Source organism: Phyllostomus hastatus, unplaced genomic scaffold, assembly GCF_019186645.2.
Source record: "Phyllostomus hastatus isolate PE091 unplaced genomic scaffold, TTU_PhHast_1.1 phas_contig_38, whole genome shotgun sequence".
In the NCBI taxonomy this organism is placed as follows: domain Eukaryota; kingdom Metazoa; phylum Chordata; class Mammalia; order Chiroptera; family Phyllostomidae; genus Phyllostomus; species Phyllostomus hastatus.
The window spans coordinates 26513873-26531593 of NW_025333869.1; the positions used below are offsets into that span (position 1 = coordinate 26513873).

The following is a 17721-nucleotide window of genomic DNA, read 5'->3' on the forward strand; positions in this document are numbered from 1 at the left end:
GGCGAAGAGCAGTATTCAAAGGGGCACTGGGGCCCTGGCGGGGCGGCTCGGTTGGTTGGAGCGTTGTCCCATACACCGGAGTGGTGCGGGTTGGATTCCCTGTCAGGGCATATGCCTAGGTTGTGGGGTTTGATCCCCAACTGATTTTTCTCTTTCATGTGGATGTGTTGCTGTCTGTCTCTATAAAAATAAATAAACGTGTCCTCGGGTGAGCTGGCTGCTATGTGTTTGCTGCTGCTGTGTGCCAGGCACCACACTGAAACACTTCTCACAGATGATCTCACTGAATCTTTTTCTTTCTAAAATTTTTAAAGATTTTATTTATTTTGAGAGAGGGGAAGTGAGGGAGAAAGAATGGGAGGGAGACATCGGAGTGAGAAACACTGATCCATTATCTCTTGTTCAGGCCCTGACCAGGGACTAACCTGCAAGCCAGCCCTGTGGTCTGACTGGGAATCAGTCGGCAGGTCTTTGTTCCATGGTACGATGCTCGACCAACTGAGCCACACCCGTCAGGGCTCATTGAATCTTTCAAAACTGCTAGGGCGGGTGCTAATATTTGCATAAAACGGAAGATGGCTTTTCTGTCACCAAATGAGCCCGATCCTCCTGCCAGGCTGCAGCTTGGCCAGCCCATTTCTTTACACATCCTACTTGGTCCAAGCTCCTTTTCCTCCACCCCCTCCGTGTTCCCCAGTTTCAGGCTGCCCATCCGATCCCCCATCCTTTCACCACAGAACATAACTCGGACATCACTCTTTTGCTTAAAATCCTGCAGGCAAATCCCATTGCCCTAGGGATGACAGGGCAGTCTTCACCAGGGCCTGTAGGACAGGCTTGTATCAGCCTGCCCACGCTGGCCGCTGCAGTGCCCCTGCCTTCAGCAATTTGTCTGCCTCTGACGAGCACGTGCCTCCTCTCTGCCCCGGGGCTAACTCCTCTTCCTTGCAGAGAGGCTTTAGCAAGCTTCCTTTGCCTGACCTCCCCCTGCCCTGCCGTTTTTCTTATTTGGATGGATGATATACGTTTAATATATTGTGTTATCTTTCCTTACCACTTCCCCTGACATAAGGCAGAAATCACGCCCATTTTGTTTTCCATTTTATCTCCCAGTGCCTAGCCCAGGTCCAGGCATACAGAGGTGCTCCAATGGATTTGCGGGATTATTATTTATACGTTTAAAGGCAGGAGGTTGGTAATCTGCCCACGGTGGCAGAGCCAGTGCCCGGGAGCCAGCCCCCTTTAGTCCGTGTGGCTCTGGCAGACAGTCGACCAAACTTTGTACGGAGTCCGAGGGGCTTGTGCCGAGCCAGGCAGTGGTCTGTTTCAGGGTTGGTGCTGTTCCTACCGCCAGAGGGCGGGCGGGGACCGCCAGCACCAGTCGTTTTTCCCCAGGCCCCACGCCGCCTGGGGCGTGTCCAAAGGTCCTGAGAGTCACGTGGCCGGGACTGGCCTCCGAGCAGTTGCTACTCAGGCGGCCGGCTAGAGCTACACCCGTGGTGGGAGGCTGCCCAAGCGTGAGGTGGCGAGCGGGTGTGCTCTCCGGATCTTTGGAACAGTAACCCCGGGGCCTGGAAAACGCAACGGCCAGCTAGGAGGTCAGTGCGCGTGAGTTGCGGCTCTGGGAGGAAGGCGTGGTCGTCTAGGACAGGGATTTTCAACCGTTTTCAACTAGTGGCACACAAACTACTAAAATTCTGCAGCACAACAACAAAGTTTTTCTTTATCTGACTGAAAATAGGTATAATTTTGATTCATTCACACCAGACGGATATTGTTGTGTTGGCTGTTGTCATTTTTTTAATTTGACAATCCAAAGGAAGAGACATCAGTGCCCCTGACTAAATAGTCAGGCACTGCATGTTGTAAAAATCCTTGCAGCGCACCGGTTGAAAATCGCTGGTCTAGGACCTGGGGCTTGGGGCTGTGCCACCTCAGTTCCCTAAAACACAGAAGGGAGCTTTACTCTAGGCGAGGGCACGGCAAACTCTTTCCGTGACCCCTACCCCCAATTTATGGCTAAGTCTTCCCAGGTAAGATGGGCTCCCTCATTCACCAGCCACCCCGCCACTCCCACCCCTCCCCAGCCCCAAGGGTCGCTGCTGGTTGGAAGCGGAAGCTGCTGTTCTGGGGAAGTGGGAAAGCCTCGTCTCTAGGAGACAAATACCCGGTTACTCCGAGCTCACAGGCTCTGGGCTGCACTAGGAAGTCCTCTTTTCTCCACGAAGCCCCAGGTTCTGCAGGGACAAAGGCCAGCGGCACTGAACTAACTCTGACGTGGCTGGGGGAGCCCAGGACCCCTGAAATCTACCAGGAGCTGCTTTTAGTGGGTGATGGTGGGGTGCCTTCCCCTCCAACAACGGTCCCTGTGTCAACCTCGGTGGAGAGGGGAGAGGCACTTGGGCGCTGATTATCTCACAGGACACCAGGCACAGCACAGAGGGTCTGACAAGTTTGGGGAAGGTGTGTCTTGTGTTCAAAGGTCACTTGTAAAATATGCAAATGTCAAGGAGGCCGGCTTGGGTTTTAGTGTTTGTGTGTGTGCTCAAGAATACGTGTGTGCAAGCCCTGCACTCTCAGACCCCACCCACGTTTGCCCCAGCATCTGGTGAGAAGCCCTTTAAGGGCACTGTGTACCCCAAATCTGGAGGGCCTCCCTTGTAGGGGGAGATTGCTGCTCAGTTGGGCTGGCCTTGTTCAGGACTATCCAGAGTAAGTGGTTGGTGCAGCTGACCAGGGCTGGTGTACTCCAGGCCTGTGTGGTCTTTGGCTGGTGGTGAGATAAGAAAGTGGGATCCAGACACAGGAGGTGAGCAGACCATGGGGGTGTTACGGGAACCACAAAGTGACTGGCTCCCAGGAGGAGGTATGAGTTTTGTGGCCGGGGGTTTTTGTACAAGGAGCGTGTGTAACACTGGAATGAGCCTGTCTGCCTAGAGCTGCCCTCTTCTAGGGCATGAAATGATAGCCCCTTTGTTAAACTTTGAGTCCCTTTCAGAAATTGGTCTTTTAGGGTTATAGTTACCCCGTGTATTCCCAGGGGAACTGGCCATGGACTGCCCACTCTCAGCCTATCCTCTGGCAGTGAGTGAAGCTGAGGGCCTCTCCCTCTCCAGATGGATAGGGGACATTTGTAGTGCTCGGAGTCACACTCTACTGGCCCTCTCATCCCGGATGGCCACTCTGGAAACGGCTGTAGAAGTCCACCCTGGGCATAATCAGCGAGGACTCATAAAACTGCGCGTTGTATTCATAATCTCTGTGAAGTGATCCTGGACCATGTCTTTGCATTGCTCAGAGCCCGCATGGTTCCTGCTGTATGTCTTCTGAGGCATAACCTCTCTACAACTTTGGCATAAATGTAACTTCCTTGTTTTTCAGTAGATTCCTGAAAGCCTCTGTCTGTTTTATTACAGAAGAATCCCCCAGGGTTCAGGCTGAGTGTCTGTGGTAAGTCCTGAGAAAACAGGATTTACTGAGAAAATTCCAGTGCAAACCAGATATGTGTGTGTATGTGTGTGTGTGTGTTTGGGAGGGCCAGAGGTAAATTTCCATAGGGGTGCTGGACAATTAGGATTTGTTCTCTTGGGCCTTCTTTTATGCTAACCTTTCTAAATCTAGGCAGGGTAATTAAGGTGCTCTGTGCTTTCTCCCTTGGCTGGATGTTCAGTTCAAAATCAATGATATGTTTGGCAGTTCCTCAAAAAGTTAAACCCAGAGTTACCATAGGACCGAGCAATTCCACTCCTAGGTATGTGCTTGAGATAGTTAAAAACGTGTTTACAGAACAACTTGTGCATGAATGTTCATAGCAGCATTATTCACAATAGCCAAAAGATGAAAACAACCCAAATGTACATCGACTGATGGATGGATAAACAAAATGTGTCCTAGTCACCCAATGGAATGTTACTCAGTCATAAAAAAGAAGGAAATAGTGATACATGCTAAAGCTTGAATGAATTTTGCAAACATCTTGCCCAGTAAAAGAAACCATGCAGGAAGGCAGCACAGGTGTGGAGTGGGCGGACGTGCGGCCTTGGAGAGCTGAGCGGTTGCTGGGGGCTGTAGGGAGGCGGGATGGGGTAGGATGGCTGATGGGTGTGTTTGTGTTTCTGTTTCCTTCAGGGTGAGGAAAATGTTCTGGTGTTAAGTCATGGTGACGGTTGCACAACTTTGTGAGTGTACTAGGAGCCACTGAATCATACACTTTAAAACAGTGAATTTTAGATGAATAACATCTCAATTAAAAAATTAGTAGGAGGTCTGCCCTGTTACAGCTTTATTATTTCTGTAAAAATGGCACACTTGTTTAAAAATATTCAAACAATACAAAAAAAAAAAGCCCAAAGAACCAAATAAAAACATTATCTGGGACCACTGTGAGAATTTCGGTTTAGGGCGCAGGTCTCTTAGACTGTGAGGACTGAACTTGGGCAAGTTACTGACTTTCCAAAACGGGGAGGAAAACTCACACCTGTTCCGTGCAAAGATGTGGGTGAAAGTGCAGTGCATGCGGGCCGCTGTAATCATTACATGCATGTGTGCACATAGCTAGGCACACTCGTCTGAGTGCCCGGAAGAGGGATTGGCTCTCCATGTTGTTCTAAGTCTCTGAGTTTTTCTTGGACAGACTTTCTTTTCTTAAGGACTTTATTGTTGTAGTTTTAGGTTCAGAGCAAAACGGAGGGCAAGGTGGAGATTCTTCGCATGCCCCCATAATCAAGCACACACAGCCATCTCCATTGTCAGTGCTCCCACCAGACTGGCGTGTTGTTACAGCCGATGGACATGCATTGACTCACTCACCAAACCATAATTTACGTTAGATTCACTCTTGGTCTTGTACATTCTATGGGTGTGGGCAAATCATGGACAAACTTTTCATGTCCATGAAAAAATCACCCACTCTAGCCCAGGCCAAATGGCTCCCTTGGTTGGAGCATTATCCTGTGCACCAAAAAGGTTGTGGGTTTGATTCCCAGTCACAGCACAGACCTAGGCTACAGGTTCGATCCCTGGTCGAAGTGTGTACAGGAGGCAGCTGATCGATGTTTCTCTCTCTCTCTCTCTCTCTCCCTCCCTCTCCCTCTCCCTCTCTCCCTCTCTCCCTCTCTCCCTCTCTCTAAAATCAGTAAAACATGTCCTTTGGCGAGGATTAAAAGAAAAAGAGAGCGTTGTGTAAAGCAAGAGACCATTGTGTAAGGGAGGCTGCTGAGGAGGAGGGGGGAATCAGCTGGGGAGCCGCCAGCCCTAGGTCCCCAAGTGGGAATGTCAGAGGGAGGGTCAGAGGTCAGTAGAGGAGAGAGAAGAGCAGGTTCTAGGAGAGGCCTCAGGCAAACTGGAAGGTAAACAGACCTCCCCTCTCCTTACACAGTCCCTCTGGGCCGGGTGCGTCCTCAGGCCCCAGACCCACCACCACCTTCACTGAGGGCGTGCTAGGCTGGGTAGGCCAGGGTTCGCCCTTTGGGGAAGCCAGTTGATCCTGGGCCAATTCACTGCCTCTTGGGCCTATTTCTTCCCCAGGAAGGGGGCCCTGTGAGGGGCCCAGGGCAGACCTGGTGGTTAGAACTGGTTAGCATGTAGGCCAGAACACAGCCCTGGTGTGACAGGCACCCTGTGTGTGCTGGCCCCTGTCACCTGCCCTCCTGGCCAACCCACCTTGTCCCTTGAGCTCATTCCTTTCTGCCAATGGACTTGGTCCAAGTTGTTACTTCTATGGAGAAGGTCCCTGGCCCAGGTATTTTCGAAGGCTATTTCTTGAGCTTCCCTGGGTGGTCCAGTGTGACCTGACCCATAGTAGACCCCCCTCTCTTGGGCCTGTGCCCAGCCGGCTTGAAGCAGAGCCCCCTGGGAGTTTCCCTGACCTTGTTGGTTGCTGGACCCAAGAGCAGGTTGGCCCAGAGGGAGCTGTGCTGAAGGGGGCAGATGAACGTACCCCTCCCACAGCTGCCCCCTGGTCTGCCATTCTCCCAGGCTCTGCTCAGCTGCAGGTGTTGACCCCTGACCTCTGGCTGGGGCCTGGGGCCTCTTTGGTTTTGGCTCCTGGGAGACATTCTCCTTCTGGCCTAGTTGGAGATTCAGCCTGAAGACCACTCAGGGGGCTGCCTCTGGACAACCTTTCTGAGGGCCTGGGGCGGTGAAGGTGGCACTGCCTGCTGGGGACCTGTCCTGGCCCCAGCCCTGCTGAGGGCTGTGTCCTCATCTGGAAATGGGTAGAATGCATGTGCCCAAATGAATGGGGGACCATTTAGTCAGTGAGGAACAAAAGTTAAATCCCTTCCAACCTGCTCTACCTCCCTCACCAGCTCCTCCCTCCCCCAGGGGAAAGTTAGGCGGTAGGCATTTAAACACCAACAAGAATAGTGCCTAAAGGGCCAACCATAAGCTGCCCCCATTTCTGTGGGGACCACCTTGGGGTCCACTGTGTCTTGAAAACCTATGTATGTAGGGACACCTTGGGGTGTCCCTTCCCATTACAAGGGGTAAATGGAGACCCAGAGAGGGGAGTGCTTGTGCTCCAGGCCACACAGACGGTGCAGGACAGAGTGGCGGTCTTCCAGCAGCTCTCAGTGCTGCCTGAGAGGGCCCCAGGTGGGCTGGAACACGTTTCCGTATCAAGCCTTGGGCAGCTTGCTGTCTGCCCTTCAGGGTTGGCCCGACCCCACTCTCCTTCCCTGCCACCCCCCACCATGCCCCTCTGTGCACTTCCCCTCCCTGAAGCCTACCGCAGCTGTTGGGCCCTCTTGCTGTCTTCTGTGCAGCGTGAGCTTTGCTTCCTCCTTTAGAGTCTCTCCTAGGCAGCCTGGTTTACTTCTGCCTCTCCTTAGAGCCCAGCGTAGGCAAGAAGGAGGTTTGATGGCCTGTTGCCTCTAGCCAGCATCTCCCAGCAAACCCTCACCTCTCCCTGGACTCAGCTGCAGCGGAGACTGCTGTTCAGCTGGCTGCTCCCACCATGGAGCCCTGAGACCCTGCGCCATGAGAGTCCTTCTCCGAGGTTAAGATGGGCTGGACCAGGCCTCTGACTGTGGCCCCAGGCCAGCCCCTCAGCCCTCAAAAGGGACAGACTCTGGGATGCGCCAGGTGACCCAGGCCCTTCGGAGGGCGCGCCTGGTAGATAGCTTCTCAGGCTGGCTGGGGAAGTCCAGGAAAGCTTTGCCACCTCCTCCTTTTTCCTCTGTGCTCAGCAGTCCAGCATCTAGTGGCCCAGGCCAGTGCCATCCTCTGCCTCAGATGTCCTTCAGTGTCCAGCTCCTGGCCAAGGGGTTTTGAATTTTAACTCCTCAGGAACTAAACCAGGTTTGCTGGGAAGTGGCCAGGCTGCACCAGGTCCTGTGTGAGCCTGAGCCTGGGGCATGCTTGGCCCTGCGCGCTCTGCAGATACTTACAGCAGCTCGCCTGTCCCTGGCATCAAGCAGGACTTGCTCCACTCGCCCCCCCAGAACCTGTGTGATCAGCATTCTCCTGAAGTCTTTCTCACCAGCAGGCATTCCTTCTCAGTCTTTAACCAGCACCATTTCTTTCTTTTTTTTTAATTAAATACTTTTGAATTTTATTGTTGTTCAAGTACAGTTTTTTGCCTTCCCCCCTTCCCCACCACCCCAGCCCTCCCCACCTCCCTCCCCTATTTCCACCCCCCTTGTTTTTGTCCATGTGTCCTTTATAGTTGTTCCTGGAAACCCTTCACCCCCCCCCCCCCCCGCATTATCCCCTCCCCCCTGGTTACTGTCAGTTTGTTTTTAATTTCAATGTCTTTGGTTATTGCTTGTTTGTTTTATTGATTAGGTTCCAGTTAAAGGTGACATCATATGGTGTTTGTCTTTCATTTCCTGGCTTATTTCGCTTAGCATAATGCTCTCCAGTTCCATCCACACCTTTGCAAAGTGTAGGAGTTCTTTCTTTCTGCTGCATAGAATTCCATTGTGTAAATGTACCACAGTTTTTTGATCCACTGATTTACTTATGGGCACTTAGGTTGCTTCCAGCTCTGTTTCTTTTCACAGCAGATGTTTCTTCTTCCCCGTGCCTCCTGGGGGGTGTCACCCAGCAGTCCCCGGGTGCCTCCGCGCTCCCAGGAATGCTCTGGAGAATGGCCTGCCCTTGCAGGCCTCTCCTCCCCACCCCACCACCAGGCCCTTGGTCACACCTCACTGTGTTTTGCAGGTGTGTTGTCATAACCTGTCAATTGATCTTAGACCTGGGGCTCAAGCTGGTGATCCATGAGTGGGCAGAATCTGGCCGTGGTGTTTGCGTTGTGTGGGTCTTGAAGAATTTGTTTGGTTCCTTTAATGTGGCCTGTGCTTGCCGTTCCCCACACCTGTGCCTGCCTTTTCTGTTACTGTGCCCCTGGCCAGCTTCCCACTGGGCGCTTGACAAGGGCAGGGACCACTCTGTCTGTCTGTCTGTCTCTGACCATGGATCCATGGCACAGGGCACATTGAGGAGCAAGAGCTCTTCAGGTTACGCGGGTGAGTGAGCAGGTGTACTGAGCAGGGGAGAAAAGTGCAGAACGGTCTAATGTGCGCAGAAACAATCAGGATTGCAGGTGCACTGGGTCTCTCTGGGAGAGTTTGTAGGAACTCAGCAACAGTGGACGCCTTGGAGGTTAGAACTAGGTGGTTGGTGACGGGATGGAGTTATGATACCTCTGTTTCTTTGGCATCCAGATTTTATAGTTAAAATCTTGATAGATGATTACAAAATGAAAAGGGTCAAGCTTTGGCATGTGAGGCCTTTCTCGCTGTGGGCTCGCCCCCGCTGCCCTCCGAGCCTTGTGCCCCCTCTGACTCCTATGTGGTCTCTCCTTCTGTCCCTGCAGGGCGGGTTCGAGATGGGGTCCCAGGTGTCCACGGACGTGAGAGGTGTGCACGTGGTGATCGTTGGCGGAGGCTTCGGCGGGATTGCAGCCGCCAGCCAGCTGCAGGCGCTGAATGTCCCCTTCACGCTGGTGGATGCCAAGGACTCCTTCCACCACAACGTGGCAGCCCTCCGGGCCTCCGTGGAGAGCGGTAACGGGTTCTTTCCGGGGCTTTCCTGCTGGAAGTGGTCTTCGCACTCTGTGGGCCTGGTGCAGGTTTCTTGACTTAGGGCCAGGTGCCTAAACTCTACCACTAGACAAATTCTGGAGAATCTTAAACAGCTACCATACCAAGGCCCCAGAAGTAAGAGCCTCCTGAGGGCCCGAGGCCCAGTCTGGCCCCTTAGGGGTGGTGGGTACCCTGGTATACCACTGGCCTAGCTGTTTGGCCAAAGGGTCCCCTGCTGGTATGCAGCTCAGGAGAAGGTCTGAGTTATTCTGGCCTCCGTGGGCCACCCAGTTTTACACTGTGACCTCCTCTGTGTCCACTCCCCAGGGTTTGCCAAAAAGACATTTATTCCCTACTCGGTGAGCTACAAGGAAAGATTCCGGCAGGGCCTGGTGGTTGAGATCGACCTAACGAATCAAACGGTGCTGCTGGAGGATGGCGAGGTGAGCAGGGGCTGAGCCGTGTGTTAGCTGGCTTCAGGAGACCCCGGAGGACGGGCTGCTGGCGGGAGGAGACCCGGTGCTGGGCAGATAGCGGCTTCCTCACGCGCAGAGGCCTGACTGCAGTGGCTGCAGGGGTGTGGTGCAGGCACCGCTTGAGCCTTTGCTGCATGTGGGGCACTGTCTGAAGCCCTGCATGTTCTTGTTTAATGTGCGTGAGACTCCACAAGGGCGGTGGTACAGCCTCCTTTCACGGAGAGGATAAGTGGCTTGCCCGGCCTCCCACAGCTGGGAAGACAATCAGCTGTGATTTGAACTCTGGCAGTTTCACCCCAGAGCCCACACTCTGAAAGTCTGTCCTGGTCCAGCCCCAGGCCCAGGCGTCCAAGGCGGAGTCAGAGGGTAGGCACACACATCCGGGTCCCTGCACTGGCAAGTCATCAGGGTGGGGCTTTCTTCACTCCTCTTTGCATTCCTCAGCCCCCGTGTGTAACACAGTACCTGGTACGTACCTGCAGTGACGTGAGCCCCATCCCTGAGCTGCCACCAGCTGGCTCGTCCTACTTCGGGTCCCCTCCAGCCTTGCCCTCCACTCTGTTCAAAGCCAAGGGGGAACTGGAAAAAGAGGACACAATTTCTGTCCTCAATGAGTATGTGATTTAGTGGGACTTGATCTTCCTTAAATTAGTTTTAAGGCTGGGGAAACTGTTGGTTGGAAAGATTACTGGGTCTCCTTGTTCTGTGGTTTCAGGCCAGACTTTTCAGAGCCCTGGAGGGGCCCACGAGGGCACTCAGCCTCGGTGGGGGCTGAGTGGGACACGCGGCTCCCGTCCCTCCCCCCTCAGAGCAGCACTGGTTTTGTCAACTGTGTATATTTAGGCTCCAAACAGGGTCTACCTCCCTTCTTCCTTCCCTCTCTGTTTTTGTGGGCACAAGGGTAGTTTCCTCTAAAACACTAGGACAGTCTAGATTAATTTCATATTGGAAGATGGAACCCTGCTTATTCCCCACAAGCAGTTGTCTGCTTACCTGCCCACACCCCTGAGTGTGGGGAGCTCGCCTGTCTTATTTCTACGCTGGGTGGCTCTGGCAGGAGGTGAAATCTGTCTCCTTGGGTGTTACGGGGCTCTAGTGCCACCCCTTGGCCTAGCCATGTGATGGTTCCGCTCCCCTCGAGGAGGGCCGTCTCAGAATGCCCGAGGGGCCTTACCACCACGCTGCTTGCCCTGTGGGCCTGGGGTTGGGTGAAGAACCCAGGCCTGCCCTCACACTTCTTTCCTTTGCCCCTCGCAGGCGCTGCCCTTCTCACATCTCATCCTGGCCACTGGCAGCACTGGGCCCTTCCCTGGCAAGTTGAACCAGGCTTCCAGCCAGCAGGACGCCATTCAGGCCTATGAGGACATGGTGCAGCAGGCGAGCCGCCCCTGACTGGGCCAGGGCGGTGAGGGCGGGGGGGGGGGGTGGCCCCCTGGAGAGCAGCACAGCTGTGGGGACACTTGGGGCTGCAGCAGGGAGACCCCAGGAGGTGTTCAGGGGTGTGACAGTGGCAGTAAAGATGGAGAGTTACTAGAGACTCCTGGGAGGAGATCCTTGGATCTGTCATCAAAGCCTGGGCATGGGGGCCCAGACCTGTTCACACAGAGAGATGGGTGAATCCCCAGCTCCTCCCTCTTGGGGGTTCTGGGTACACCAGGCCTCGTGATCTGTAGCACAGGCCCGAACCCATAACCTCAGCCAGCTCTCACAGCCATCCTGACCTGAGTGGGGGTCGGATGGGTCTGTCCCCACTGAGCGGATGAGGAGCAGAGGCCCAGAGAAGGGCCTGAGGTGAGCGCTGCTACATGACTAAGCCAGGTCCTTCCCTCCCTGCAAAGCTCCGGAGAAGTGGGGAGATCATGTTAGTGTAGAGGCCAGGAACCCGGCTTTGAGCTCGGACAGACCTGGGCTGCGGCCATCTGCAGGGGGGTGGGTGGCGATACCTGCCTCCTGCGGCTGCCATGAGAGTCAGGTGAGAGAATTGGGGGGGGCGCCAGGCCCAGGGAAGCACATTTGGACCCCAGGTTTGGAATGAGTTCTTCACTCTTTTTGGGCAAGGACCTCTTCCCACTCCCGCCCCGCCCAGTGTGCACCCATGAGGTGGTGTGAATTTGAGGGTGTGTTTTTACATTTGCCTCTGCTCCAGGTCCAGCGCTCGAAGTCCATCGTGGTGGTGGGTGGAGGCTCCGCGGGAGTGGAGATGGCGGCAGAGATTAAAACAGAGTACCCCGAGAAAGAGGTGTGTGAGCAGCCTTGGCGTTGAGCTCAGTGGTCGGCTTCTTTCTGTGTTGTGCAAGGACAGTCAGGAGTTTCCTTGTGCACGGCCTGGGAGGTGGGGCTCCCTTGATATTAAGTGGGAGCCTGTGCTTCCCATCTCCTGCTCTCTGCTCTGAGGGGCCCCCTGCAGCCCCTTTCTGCTGGGTATTTTTCTGGAGATCTGGGGTGTGTCCTAGTTCAGTGAGGGGTCCTGCCTTCTGGACCAACCGGGAGGATCAAGCTCAGGGGAGACAACTTACAAAGGAGTAACTCCCGTGTCCCCTTCAGTGTCCCAGCTTTGTGATGTAAACGTAAACTTTGCCTCTTTTTGCTGACAACTAGCTTGGTCAAAGTCTTGAGCAAGCAGTGACTTTTTTGGTCTTTAAGAGACTGTAGCCCTTGCCCTGGACAGCCACATGGGGGAGCCCCTCACGGCTGTCCTGGGGAAGGACTGGCCAGCACCGCCTTCTGCCCAGGGGAGTGGGGCCCTGTTCCCTTTTAATGAGGGGATAGCGCACCTGCCTGGCGCCCTGGAGAGGAAAAGACAGCCTGGCAGGCTGGGCAGGCTCAGCTGAGGGCTGAGCGGTGATTGGTGATTACGGACACCAGGGCGTGTGTGCAGCTGATGCCAGATCCACTTCTGAGCAGCACGCAGAGCCTGTGGCTGGTTCTTTTTCCCTGGGGAAAGGCAGGTTGGTTTCCAGAAGTGAGATCAATGTGGGCTAATTTAATTATACAGTTGTTCTCTGACAAATTGTTGGAAATTATTATGGGTAATTGATGTATTATAAGAGTTCATTAATTTTGATTTATCGGGTAAAGACCAGTCTGACGTAGGAAGTAATTCAGTGTAACTTCCGTATGTTGATAATCAGCAGACAAATAAGAGTAATAGTAGCCACCGTGCTGAGTCACATGCTGTACACACGCTCTCATTTCATCATTACAAAACTTCCGAGTGGGACTGCGGTCCCGCCTTACTGAGTTGTCAGGCTGTGTCCCAGGATCTAGATGGGATTTCAACCCAGGCAGCCTAAATTCAAAGTCCCAGCTTTGGACACCATGGCAGGCTGCCTCCCGCAGCCCCACCGCCCCAGGTAGCGAGCAGGCGTGCCCAGCAGTGCCGGCGTTAGAGCCAGCTGTGACGCGGCTGTCGGCCTGACTTACAGTTGGAATGTCAGTGGCTTACATATAGACTGTAATCATAAATGCCCATGATGCTTGAAAACCATTCTCCCCCTGGCACTCAGTGTCAGGTGTGGAGCACTGGCACCTCCTGAAAGAGTCCTAGGCCAGGAGACCTGGGCTCCAGCCCGGCTTGCTGTTAGCTGGTTCCAGTGTGGGCACTTGTTCACTTGCACCTCTGTCCCCGAACCTGTAAGCTGGGGCCAGGGGAGGAGGCGGGGGAGACAGACTGATTTGTTTTTCAGATTCTTCTTTCGAGCAGAAGACTCAGTGACTCCTTCTCTCTTATATGGTCGTTTGTCCCCAGGTCACTCTTGTTCACTCCAAGGTGGCCCTGGCCGACAAGGAGCTGCTGCCCTGTGTCCGGCAGGAAGTGAAGGAGATCCTGGTCCAGAAGGGCGTGCAGCTGCTGCTGAGTACGTGCCAGTCCCCTCCGGCCCTGCCCCCCTCCCTGCCTGAGTGAGATTGGGCTCTGAGACTTGGTCACTGCCCCCTCGGAGCATGACGGTGGCCACACACTCTCTGTGTCTGGGGGCTGAGCATCAGAGCCCGTCTGAGCCCTGGCAACCAGTTGGAGGCTGTGTGTGTCCTCGGGCAGGACAGAGGTCCTAGTACTTATAGGATTTCCGTGTCTCGGAGGCAGCACTGTCCGGCTACTGCTTTGGACAAAGTGTAGGTGGCACCTAGTTGTTGAATGACTTAAAAAAAAAAATCTAAAGGATTTGACCTGAATTACGACGCCTCTGTGGTGGAGAGAATATGTTTGTTTATTGGTTGGTGTTTTCAGGGTGGTGAGGAGAGTGGCTTTTGTCTGGAGCAGGAGGGAAGAGAACCATCCGGCATGTTAGAGAGCAGGGCTCTAGCCCCACTGGTGTCCCCCACACTCTGTGGGGCTCAGCCTCTGCTTTGCAGGGAGTGGTAGGGGTCCACTCTGCGAAAGTGCATGCTGGCTCTTGGTCTCCTTGTACCTGCTCTGCAGGCCCTGAGCCCTTTACTTTCAGGCAGCAAGGAGAGCAGGCTGGCTTCCTGACTTTCCTTGCCTCACCTTCATCGGTGTGCCTGGGGCTCGTCCTGCCTGGTTGGGCTGGTGGAGCCGACAGGCATGCGAGAGGTCTTCCTCAAATAGCTTTTCTCAGAATTTCTTGGGAAACTCAGCCTCAAACTGCTTCTTGGAACTTTCCTCTCATTGGATCCCTTGGGGCCTGATTCCAGGGGCAGCGGATGGGCTGGGAGAAGAAGAGCAGGGAGGGAAGCGGGGAGTGGAGTCATTGCCTAGCCGGGTCACAGCGTCTAGGCCTTTCCTGGGGCCTTCGGGGCTCTCCAGCCTTCCCCAGGGGAGCCTTGGCTGGGACCCCAGCCCTGTCTGCCCTCTGCCAGCCCCCCGGTCACAGACCTCCCTTGACAGGCGAGCGGGTGTGCAATCTGGAGAAGCTGCCTCTCAACGAGTATAGAGAATGCATCGATGTACAGACGGACAAAGGCACGGAGCTGGCCACCAACCTGGTGATTGTCTGCAATGGTATCAAGGTCAACAGCTCTGCCTACCACAGTGCCTTTGGTAAGCAGGAGGCCGAGCCATTGTCTATTCCCCAGGTTGCCTCTTCTCTGTCCAGCCGTCTAAGAAGGCCTTTCAGGCCCCTTCCCAAGGAATAGGCACCACCCTGCCTTCTCCCTCCTTCTGGGGACCTCATTTGTCTCTTCTGAAGGGTGACGCCCAACTTTAAATTCAGGTTCTAGTTCACTGTTGCCGTCCTTTCTTCAGCTGTGATGAAGATGACTTAGTCCAAGATGTCCAAAGTGACCAAAATCTTCCAAAGTTGGGGCCCGCCCTCTAGTGGTGAGAGATGAGAACAGGTTTCAGAGGGATGAAACACCCGTTTTTCTGTTCCTTTCCTTGAATCATGGATGCAGAGGAAATCTGCGGTCAGGCCTTTCTCTGTCCACAGGTATGCTGCTCTGTCCAAACTCTGACCCAGATGTTTGGCCACTTGAGCTTGGAATGACCATTTGGGGAGTAGGGGCCATATTGGGCCTTTGCGTTCTTAAAGCTCAGTATCGATCTATCTAGGTAACCAGAAGGTGGAGCAGGTGGGCTAACGGACTCCATGTGTGAGCTAGGGACTCAGTGTCTCCTTGTCAGGCCCCGTGGTTGCTGTGCCCCCAGGTCCCCATCATTTATTCCCTAGTACCATTCCTGCCCAAGGAGCTCCTACTTCGGGCCCTGCAGAAACGACTCATCCAATTCCAGCGGAAGGCAGCTAGTCCAGGCCAGGCATGGGGGTGGAACTGAGGGCTTATAATGGACAGAGACCCTGAAAATTTAACACTTAATTGGCCTAATGTCATATTTCAAAGATAAACTCTTTTAAGTCCCTTGAAATGAAAAGTTTATCATTTATTAAAACCCCATGTTTATTTTAAAAATCTGATCCATGTTCAGAAGAAAATTCAAGACTTGGCCAAGTTGCAAATTTAAGCACTGTGAGTTAATCACAGTAACTTACAGAGTTATGCACATTTCATAAAATGACACTCGCTGCCTTTCTGACAGTTTCCACCCTGGAAGAGTAACTTGCCTTTGCAGGAAGAGTTCTGGGGTGGGGGCTTCAGGCAGAAATAAATGAGGTGGTGGGAGGCTTGCCTCCGGAGGGTGTGCCGTTTGGCCAGCACCAGAGCTCCTCTTCCTGCGTTCTGGAGGCCACTTAACATGGCAGTTCAGGGGCTTGGTCTCTTGTTGGTTTTGCCTGGCAGATAGCCAGCTGGCCAGCGATGGCGCCCTGAGGGTGAACGAGTACCTCCAGGTGGAGGGCTACAGCCACATCTATGCCATCGGCGACTGTGCCGACGTGAAGGAGCCCAAGATGGCCTATCACGCCGGCCTCCATGCCAACATCGCCGTGACCAACATCATCAACTCCATGAAAGAGAGGCCCCTCAAGGCCTACAAGCCAGGTAAGGCAGCCCACGTGCTTCACAGTCGGAGTGAGACACGGTGCAGCCTTTGAGACGACTGACCACTAGAACGAACCTTCAAAGCTGCCGACAGAAACACCCCATAGAGCGCTTTACCAGTGGGGAATAAACACGCAGATCTGGGGACTGCAGGCCCACAATGCCCAGCAGGTCCTAGCGTGCGCCTCTGCTCCACAGGTGCACTGACGTTCCTCTTGGCCATGGGCAGGAACGATGGTGTGGGCCAGATCAGTGGCTTCTACGTGGGGCGCTTCATGGTTCGGCTGGTCAAGAGCCGGGACCTGTTCGTCTCCACAAGCTGGAAAACCATGCGGCAGTCTGCACCCTGAGGAGGAGGCTGGGAGGGAGACGAGGCACCGCTGTTGCCAGCTGAATGGATTGCTTGACAAGTGGTACCCGCCTGACAAATGCCAAGGACACTTCTTCTGGAGTAAGATGCTAGTGAGGTACTCACCAGAAACACAACTTACAGATAACCAAAAATGAAGAGAGAGAGAGAGAGAGAGATTAAAAGGACACCTCCCCAGAGGATTCTCTCTGGGTTGGAAAGGTCTGCTTGCCATGTGCTGGCCCACTGCTTCACTTGGTCCTGGGAGGGCAAGGCCAGCCTCATCTACCACAGGCTCCCCTTGGATGTGTGTGCGTGCATATGTGTGCATACGGGTGTGGTGTTCAGAACACGCACAGGCAGAGCTGGGGCTCCTCATGGCTGGCAGCCTGTCTGGAGGGCAGGAAGGGGGGACCTGCCAGGTGAGACTGGCTACGGAAGGGGATCTGCACCCCAGCTTCTCCATGGTTTGGGAGGTGGGGAAGCCCACACATCCCACCACACTCAGGTTGTCAGTAGGAGCCCATTTTAAAACTCTTAGTCCCTACTGTCTTTAATCTTAATGAAACTGCATTTCCATTTTTAGATCCTGATTATATACCATAGGTTACATTTACGAAGAAGGAGATAAAAAAAATCTCCCCCTTGGTCAGTCCGTTGTAACAGTGAGTTTTTACAGAGCTAATGGAAGTGAAGACCGGAGGGAAGGCCGCCGAGCTCATGTGACCTCTGGGCTGGTTGCCATCTGGTTCACATTCAGGGAGCAGACAGGGCTTCCTCGGGCGACCCCCGTGGGCCTCCAGGCTGCTGTCGTGGGCAGACTTCTAAGTGGCAAAACTCTGATGCTGGGGGACCCTTGGTGGTTTTGTGCTTCTGGTTTCTTGGCCAACCCTAATACCATTTACCTGGAGACCCAGCCATGCAGCAATAACGCCTGCCACCAACTCTGTTAAGGTATATAAATGGCTCTTCTATTTGGGAGAGACCTTCTAGTCTGGGGGAGCCTGTTCTGGACCACGTGAAGTTAAGTCTCTACCGCCCGAGTGGTTGACGAATTCATCTGGATACACGGGTTCTGCCCTGCCCACCTGCCTCTCCCTGTCTGCTTTTGATGGGTGTCTCTGGCTACTTGGCCAGAGTCCTTGGACACCAGTCTCACTGGGGTTCTCAGTCCATCCCGCTGGGGCTGTGGCCTGGGCCCGACTGGGACATGGTCTCTCTTCCAAAGCCTGGCAGTCCCTCTGGGGCTTTGCCCAGGGCTGTGTTCCTGTGAACCAAGGCTGGCCAGGCCCCGCTGCTGCCTGAGAGACGGGCCATTTCGTGCTGTCTGACCTGGGGCGTCGCATGGCGGGACTCTCAGCCGGTGAGAGACAGGCCTTGTTCTATTTATAACATTCTAGACGTGTCCACCCATGGGGACAGTTTTCTAAACTGACGAAAATGTTGCAATAAAACAGTATGTTGTAAGAAAGACACT

General features: G+C 54.1%; 1 protein-coding gene across 2 annotated transcripts; it reads left to right on the top strand.

Annotated features, from left to right (window-relative positions):
• The first annotated feature begins 1448 nt into the window (after window positions 1-1448).
• On the top strand, window positions 1449-17717 carry AIFM2 (apoptosis inducing factor mitochondria associated 2). 2 transcript variants are annotated; one of them, XM_045842259.1, is made up of 9 exons: window positions 1449-1608; window positions 8819-9008; window positions 9354-9469; window positions 10760-10879; window positions 11649-11741; window positions 13251-13359; window positions 14349-14501; window positions 15695-15895; window positions 16094-17717. In XM_045842259.1, exons 2-9 carry the CDS (start codon window positions 8831-8833, stop codon window positions 16243-16245), a joined length of 1122 nt encoding a protein of 373 aa, XP_045698215.1. In that variant the 5' UTR covers window positions 1449-1608; window positions 8819-8830; the 3' UTR covers window positions 16246-17717. The 2 variants fall into 2 exon arrangements, with proteins under 2 accessions (XP_045698215.1, XP_045698214.1); XM_045842258.1 differs by having other exon boundaries at window positions 1449-1598.
• Window positions 17718-17721: the final 4 nt, after the last annotated feature.

Excerpts from the sequence above, each read along its gene's own strand:
- AIFM2 (XM_045842259.1), top strand. The coding sequence starts at position 8,831 with ATGGGGTCCCAGGTGTCCACGGACGTGAGAGGTGTGCACGTGGTGATC. Across the intron at positions 13,360-14,348 it reads GGGCGTGCAGCTGCTGCTGA|GCGAGCGGGTGTGCAATCTG; the intron begins GTACGTGCCAGT and ends CTCCCTTGACAG. Across the intron at positions 14,502-15,694 it reads TGCCTACCACAGTGCCTTTG|ATAGCCAGCTGGCCAGCGAT; the intron begins GTAAGCAGGAGG and ends TTTGCCTGGCAG.